At 34.5% G+C, this 8,500-nt stretch overlaps 1 protein-coding gene across 4 annotated transcripts in view; it reads left to right on the top strand.

Moving 5' to 3' along the window:
- Positions 1 to 585: 585 nt before the first annotated feature.
- rg (rugose) overlaps positions 586 to 8,500 on the top strand; it is a 126,531-nt gene continuing 118,616 nt past the window's right edge. For all 4 annotated transcript variants that reach the window (XM_011301440.1, XM_011301443.1, XM_011301444.1 and 1 more), the window contains exons 1-8: positions 586 to 671; positions 1,034 to 1,134; positions 1,242 to 1,337; positions 4,182 to 4,303; positions 4,505 to 4,631; positions 5,884 to 6,003; positions 6,082 to 6,228; positions 7,401 to 7,508. In XM_011301440.1, the coding sequence (XP_011299742.1) occupies positions 1,048 to 1,134; positions 1,242 to 1,337; positions 4,182 to 4,303; positions 4,505 to 4,631; positions 5,884 to 6,003; positions 6,082 to 6,228; positions 7,401 to 7,508 (807 nt within the window). In that variant the 5' untranslated portion in view covers positions 586 to 671; positions 1,034 to 1,047. The remainder of the gene's footprint in view (positions 672 to 1,033; positions 1,135 to 1,241; positions 1,338 to 4,181; positions 4,304 to 4,504; positions 4,632 to 5,883; positions 6,004 to 6,081; positions 6,229 to 7,400; positions 7,509 to 8,500) is intronic.

The raw sequence follows: 8,500 nt of genomic DNA, 5'->3' as shown, positions 1-8,500 counted from the left end.
AGTTTTCAGATGAGATTCGAATTGTAACATCTATTCAATCTTATAATAACCGTCAATAATTGCTTATAATCTAAAATATATAAGCGGCCTACAGTTTCTTTTGGATAAAGTGAAAAAATCCCTTTTTGAAGGAATTCATACTTAAAGAATTCTGCTAATTCCCAATTCCATGAAGCAAATGAGAATTTAAAAAATTCTTATTCAATCTAGCATTAAGATGATTGCTCATTACACGATGTAATTGTAGGAGCTTTAATCCTAATCATTCATTGAATCTTTTCTCATTAGAATTCCTAAATCTAAATCTTTACAATTTTTATAATATTTATACGTTATTGATCACTTGATTTTAGGGTAAGTTTCTCTTAAATAAAGTTGAAAGACACGTATTTCCAGGATAAAGAAGTGAATGATATGGCTCTAATAATATCCTTAAATCCGCGACGTTTCCATTGAAATTCATCAATTCTGAGAATTTTATTCGAATAAACAATTGCAATTGTGTTTGCTGATTTTTAATGGTCGGTTGGGATCTTTGTTTCAGGCTGAAATATGGAGTGTTTTCATCGCGATACTGAGAAAAAGTGTGAGGAACCTCCAGGCATGCACCGATGTGAGTCTCATCGAGCACGTACTGCATCGTTTGTCAAGAGCAGAAACAGTTGTTGCAGGTAATACATCACTTTTAATTGAAAAAATGAGAATTATTGAACCAAAGCTGTTACTCTTAATTTGTGAATTTTCGTTTTGTTTCATGCAGAATGTCAAAATGTTGAAGTTAAGAGATTTTTTAAATGATTTATACGCAATTTGAGATCATCTTGATATTCAATGAATGATATTCAATGAATTTACAAAAGCACAAAGAATAGTTTCTCTGTTTTAAAAATTCATCGGTTTTGGAAAATTCTTTTCATCGATGAGAATGAGAATCCCGTTGAATAGCAAGATGATCGAATTTAATAAAAAGCACACAATTCAGAAATGTAATGTTCATTGTGATATTTTAATTGAAATTTGAAATATCCTGTAGATCTGCTGATTGATATGCTTGGAGTGCTAGCGAGTTATAGTATAACAGTCAAGGAATTAAAACTTCTGTTTGGGGCAATGAAGGCGGTCAAGGGAAAATGGGTAAGAAAACTTTTCTACGATATTTGCCCCGCTGGGTTTAAATCAACAAGCTCGATACAAAATTCCATATTTCAAACTTTAAAACGTCTTTTTTCACAAACTTACAGCCACGACACTCGGCGAAACTGTTGAACGTACTTCGTCAAATGCCACAGCGAAATGGACCCGATGTTTTTTTCAGTTTTCCTGGGAGAAAAGGATCGGTAAGTTGGAACTTTACAGTCTACCAGGTATAGGCATTAAGCTTCTCCCTGTAAAGCCCAAGGGGAAAAGTTGTTGAGGTAAAAAAAAAAATAGTATCGTACCGAGTTGAAGGAAAGGAATCCACTCGTGTTGCCTCTCGAGTTCAATTCCATCTGCTGGTTTGCTGATTGCACCGACGTCAGACTTGATGTATTTCCCGTGAAAACTCAATTTAAAATGATGATAAAATTTTTATCAACTAGCTGCATCGAGTTTTTTTTAATGATCTTGTTATCTTATGGAACGTACATCATTTCGCGGAGGGAATCCGGGAAGCTCTTAAACTGTCGACACTTCAATTGCTCACGGTATACCGAGTAATTGTTTGAATTCTCATGAGCGCAGCTGACGAGTCGGATGAGACAATAACGATTTCCAATTATGGAAAATAGATTTTTACGATTAGTTTGGAATTGCAACTCTTGACATTTAGGCTCCTTTAGGTATGAAAGATTTTTTTTTCTGTGTTATTCGTTGAAATCGACTGAAGAGGGAATTTTATGGCATGTTCCATAATTTTTTAACCATCTTGAGATTGAGAGGTTCCAGGATAAAGCGGCAGAAGATCTTACAGCTGAATATTTTCAGTGAAAAAACCTTTTCGCATTTTATCGTGAATCCTCTATTAAATTCAGTTTAGAAATGCTGAGACGAGATTACATGACCTGTCCCGTTCAATGACCCGAGTTTATAACGCAATAATATTTTTCATGAGTAATATTTATAGTTTCGAATTTTAACTCTCATCGAGAAATTATAAAGCCGTTTCGTGGAGGAATCGATGGAAGAAACTAAAAAAATAGCAATGAGAAACTTAAGAAAATCACAACCCACTTTAATTATCAGAATTGCAATTAAATATTTGATGACAGAAAATAAAATTCTTATAAATAAAATATAAAATAATAATAAAATTATTTTAAATAAAATATGAAATAATAATAAAATTCTTATAAATTAAGTTGAATCCGCCAATTGAATCTACTAGTCACAAGTAAATCTACAAAAGAATTTACTAAGTACACTCGGCAAATGTAATTATTTTCCTGGGTGTATGGCTGATTAAAAGTATTTTATTCCACTTCTCAGCTATATAAACTCTGCGGTAAATCAATATGGCATTCCATTCATTACGGGAAAAGTTCCGTCGAGTCGTCAAAATAATTCTGCAATCTTCTCCCTTCCCACAAATTTGAATATTTCCTGAAACTCCGAGAAACGATTGACAAGTGAAATAAGTCAACATCAAGTTCCAATTATGGTTGGCTAACAATCTCCGACGCTGCCGCCAGCACTAGGAGGATTACCGGAAGTTGATGGAGGGTAACAAGTTATCAGTTTGAACGAAGGGAGTCATAACTTGTTAGGAAATTGTCAAGTATGGACTTAGTCAAAAACTTTGGCTTCGGGATTTAATAAAACAACTAATATAAAATATCAAATAAGTTTATAGTATAGGACACGTTAAGGGGGTCAATTTTGTTTTGTACGCGAGTGAAGTTTACATACGCGTGAAAAACAAAATTTACGCCAGAACGGCGGACGTTATTCTATATTTCAGAGTGCAGAAACCAGCGAATTACAAATACCGCGGAGAGCTTCGCGTCTAATCAACCAGTTACTGCACGCTGAAGTGCAAAAAAATATTCTCAAAAGAATTGATTGAGCACTGATGAATGTAATTTTTTTATTGCGATCCCAGAACACTGAAACTGAAAAGTGAAACCGATCAAATTAACAATGACAATATATTATCGCGTACATGGAGAACAATATTCAGTAAAAATTAGAGAAAAGTGGCGTAATTCCTGATGAGGGGTCATTTTTCGGTAATTTTATAGTAATGGAAGAAAATAAATCTGAAACGTTCAGTAATTTCTCAAATTCATGGAACATCGAACGAGTAAAATCTCACAGAAATTTTTCGACTTGTTATGCCTCAAAAATGAACAATTCATGGACGTTCAATAATTCTTATGAAGCTGGTGTGTTGTTTGGGCGTTCGGTTCCGTTAAACTTCTCAATTTTTTTTTCTTATATTCCGGCCCTTTCTGCCTCCATTTTTTGGATAATTGGCCCTATCCCACCATATTCATGCGGCTGTGAATCCTACACTGTACCGTATTCACTCTCCTATAGAACGTAGACGAGACATGAGGAAACCTCACGAAAAACCGAAGAACCCCAATAGTCATGTGAAATAATCCTCATTATTCGATTCGGTCAGCTTAGACCCAGTCAACCGTTTTCTGATGATTACATAATGGCTAATTCCCATTAATTGTTATTATCATGATAAATGGCCGTCATCTGACTGGTCAGGTTTTCCACTCACATCCTTAGTGGTGAGTCATCAGAATACATCAGGGTAATTTGTAGGGAACAGATCGTAGAATTCACGTGATAGTTCACACAATTTCTTTCCCATCTTCCACTTCTATTGAACTTCTTTTCGCTCGCGGAATGCAGTTGGAAAACTCATATTTACCTTCTTTTTCTGGTATTTCTTGTCAGATTTTTCTCTCCGTATATAAAGTGCATCATTCCTCCCTGATAATGTTATCGACGTTTAGCAATTTTCTCTCACACACAGGGGGTGAAAGAGTTCTATAAAAATGACGCAACTCTCACGTAATTTTTGTTGCACTTTTTTTATCCGTGGAGCGAACAACTCGTTTGGATGATACCCGTTTCAAATTGATTGGTCGAGAGTGATATAAAGATGTGAAAACGAGGGCAATATTTTTTTTTATTAATTTTACACTGTAATTTTTTTATTAAAATGTCATCCATTAATGTTGCAGGCAATTGTCCTGCCGCCAATGGCGAGGTGGCCCTATGAAAGTGGATTCACCTTTACAACTTGGTTCCGCCTCGATCCTATCAACTCTGTTAATATTGAAAGAGAAAAGCCCTACCTCTACTGGTAAGTGACTTTTTCATGCCAGCACGCTTATTTTAGATCTCCAATGTCATATTGACAGTTTTGTATTCTTTTGATGTCGGGTTAATGAGGTTTCCATGATCTCAAGATGCATCATTACTCATGTATACCTGTGCTCCAACGGCCAGAGACAATTTGCCATGAGATATTTTAATGATTCATTCCTATTTGTTTTATTTTTAGTTTCAAAACGAGCAAGGGAGTCGGTTACTCGGCCCATTTCGTTGGTAATTGCTTGGTACTTACTTCAATGAAAGTTAAGGGCAAGGGCTTCCAGCACTGTGTCAAATATGAATTTCAACCACGAAAGGTAAATTAGTGAGCATTACAAACTGAATATTTTGGGAAAATTATTAAAATACTTTCAACATAAATATATACTTTCTAGAAAAATCATTAACCAGTGGTTTTTGTTACAATTACCGTCAAGTTTTATATCTTCTTCCAAAATTTCATTTTGAAATACTACTAACGAAAATGTACGTGATTAATAAATTAATTTTAGTAACATTTCAAATACCTTATAACCATAAATGTCAAAGGCTTCTATTTCTCTGCAGGAGTAGCGATTACGAAATTAAAGAACTAGAGGATGAATACATCGAATTTGTGATGGGAATAATCGACGTAATAAATTGATACAAGACATAATTATCTTTTTTCTGCAGATAGTCTATTCAAAATTGAGTGATAAACTTCTATAATTTTTTATATCAAGTAAAAGAATATAGGGGGGGGGGGGCAGGGTAAAACGGACACTCTAAGAAAAAAAATCATTTTTTCTTAGATAAAATATGCTTGAGCATTTTCGAATTGCTCGGAATATGACCACAAGAAGTGACAAACTCTATCGATGAAAATATTTTGTAGGGCGGTTGGGGGCAAAACGACCAGCCTACAAATTCATTTGAATATTTATTAGATTCGGTAATTCTGCATATATTTTGCAATTGAAAAATTGAAACCGTGGCGGCTGAATTTTCATTTATCCATGGGCGACCTATATAGCCACGTCTATATCCTATAGTACTCCATTATTCATATAGGAATTTAATTCGGTTTTTTTCATGATGTAAACAAAAGAAATGATGGAAATTAAAAAAATTATAAAATAGAGAGAATCAAAAAAATTTGATGATGTCCATTTTGCATCCATCTATCCTATACGACTTCTATTAAAATTTTAAGGAATGAATTAATTCCAATGGAAAAGTAATGGAATTTATTATTGAAAAAAAAAATATAGAGTTTCCATTTCTGGCATGAATTAAATTATCTCAACGATAATTGAATAACTCAAAATAAAAGTCAAATCATATCTTCGATCTCATCTTATTATTTCAGTACTTATCAGGTATTAAAATTTTTTTTTTCCAAAGACTTTTCAAATTACAGGAAAAGACAATTTTTATAAATTTTTCTAATAAATCTCCGTTTTGATGAATATTTTCGAAATGAATTCAGACTATTCTTCTTCCCCTACTTTTTTATCGAGCTTTTCAACAATTTATTATTATTATTATTACAAATGGTGTTAACATTTTTTTTTCAATAATTTACAGTGGTACATGATCGCCATAGTGTACATATACAATAGATGGACAAAAAGCGAAATAAAATGTTTAGTAAATGGACAATTGGCATCGAGTACAGAGATGGCGTGGTTTGTTTCCACCAATGATGTGAGTTCATTATTCAGACCGCTGTATGAAGAGACAATCCAATTTGGATTTGATTGTATTAAAAATATAAAATTGCAGCCATTCGATAAATGCTACATCGGTGCAACCCCGGAATTGGACGAGGAGCGAGTATTTTGCGGTCAAATGAGTGCAATATATCTGTTCAGCGAAGCGCTCACTACTCATCAAATTTGCGCAATGCACCGACTCGGACCGGGATACAAAGTAAGTAATCATTATCATTTGCAACAAACATCATCGATTATTGCCGTCACATACCTCCCATTCAATTCCTTTTTTCATTTATTTACTTGACAATTTTGTTATTATTTTTCGCGTACGGTTTTCGACTATTCAAGGTACAGTTTCTCATGGCAAATGAGAGACTAGCTTCTGCTTTATTTCGGATACTTTGCACTCTTTTATTATTTTGCTGCGCGATTCGAAAGCTGCGATGAGCAATAATCGATACTCCCGTCAGACTATTTGTCGACAATTCCCCGTCTTTGGGAGATTGATTGAAGAATGAGTCGAATACGGGAAAGGAATGAATGTTCGTTTTGTCTTTTTGCCGCGACAACTTGATAAAATTGCATTGCCGGTTCAAGTACTGGACTGTGACTGGCCGATATCCGCGAAAACATTTTGACAAATACCACTCGTGTTTTAAAATAAGTATGGTATTTCTCTCAAACTTCTTCCCAAACAACTGATCGTTTCAAATTTTATGGGAAAATTCCTTCCACTCGTGATTTTCTAACGAGCAAAATTTGACACTCCCGGTTGTTTGCAAAAATTTGTTTGATAAATACTCGCTTATTTTTCCCTCGAGGTATCACTATACCGACAAAACCGGCGACAGCATACTTCCATCATTAAATTATTTAAATTACTACTCATTTCAAACTAAAAAATGCAAACTATTACGTTATACATCTAGGGCAGTTCCACTGTTGTTCATGTGAATCTCGTAATTTGAAACTTCTAGTTTAATGAGACATTTGATGAAAATTGTGAATAATGACTCGATAATTTCATGCAAATAACTAAAAGTTGAGCAGAGTAAAGTAAATATGTTATTGAAGGCGTTAATGTACATGAATTTTGAATGTAATATTCATTGACAAAATGCATTAAATCGTCAGCAAAATAAAAAATTTCATGATTTTTTCAATTCAATAAAATACATTTACTGTGCATTTATTCCGAGACGTACCGTCTTACATTATCGATAATTATGCAGGTATCTCATTAATTTATAATTTCTCACGAAAAGACCTCACGATTACAAATAAGATTTGGCATATTCATATTGGATTGATTTTTTGTAGAAATGAATCTGCAATTATTGAATGAAAGCAATGTTTAAAGCACTCATTGTACATTCGTGATTACAGAGCCAATTCCGTTTTGACAACGAGTGCTACTTGAACTTACCCGACAATCAAAAAAGGGTGAGTGATGAACAGGAGCCCCCAAGCATGGTCGACCAAAGTATGCAAACTGTAAGCATTTTGTTTTATTTTTAGTTTTATTTAATTTATTTTGTGATCGTTTATCCACTTGTACCACTCATATACAGCATTTCTTGCTCCCAACTGCATTTTCTAATCAATTCATTACTGCGTCCATAATGACAGGTAACTAATTATTAATACATCCGTCCATTTTGGTGAATTTATTTAGCTGATTATCGCAAATTCGTAGATTATGCGTCTCTATAATGGACTTGTTTTTATAGAATTTACTCCAACCGCATGACTTTGATATTCTGTTAATTTTTTCCATTTTGTGCTTTTCTTTATTTTCTTTCAATTTTTTTTGTTGCTCGAATGAATGTATCGTAGTTTGATTTTAGTTTCGTCTTGTTAGCTAAAAATATTTCTCAATTTGGGAGTCAATTTGTGTTGCACCGACGTCGGTAGTTCAGTGGCTAGGTGATTCCCCGTTGAATCGAATTTTTAAACAGGCACCGAAAGAGGACTAAAGTAGAGGCTCAGTTCTGGGGGTTGGAGTGACCCCAGCGGCATCGTAGTACTGCACCCCAAGCGAGGGAGGGCGCCACACGCAATGGGTGTGTCTGCCCCTCAGCCGACTCGGTAACTGTCTCAGTAACAGTCCCGCTGTCAAAAGGACCAGTCGACAGGGTGTGTGTTATTTTCTGCGTTACGAAATGGGTATTCACTGAAATTGAAAATTTTATGGAGTCACTTAAATTTTTTGCCCCATGTAACCCTTAACCAAATCCAATTAACCCTTAATCAAAAAGTATCGGGAGAATATGCAAATCGAGGAGGTATTCACTGAAATTTTGAATTTGGCAATTTCAGTGAATACCTCTTCGATTTTCATGTTCTCCAGATACTTTTTGGTTAAGGGTTAATTGGATTTGGTTCAGGGTTACATGGGGCAAAAAATTTAAGTGACTCCATAAAATTTTCAATTTCAGTAAATACCCATTTCGTAACGCAGAAAATAACACTCACCCTGTCGACTG

This window comes from Fopius arisanus, unplaced genomic scaffold, assembly GCF_000806365.1.
Source record: "Fopius arisanus strain USDA-PBARC FA_bdor unplaced genomic scaffold, ASM80636v1 scaffold00022, whole genome shotgun sequence".
In the NCBI taxonomy this organism is placed as follows: domain Eukaryota; kingdom Metazoa; phylum Arthropoda; class Insecta; order Hymenoptera; family Braconidae; genus Fopius; species Fopius arisanus.
Note: the sequence above shows the minus strand (reverse complement) of the source record. Positions and strands in the feature narration are given on the sequence as shown.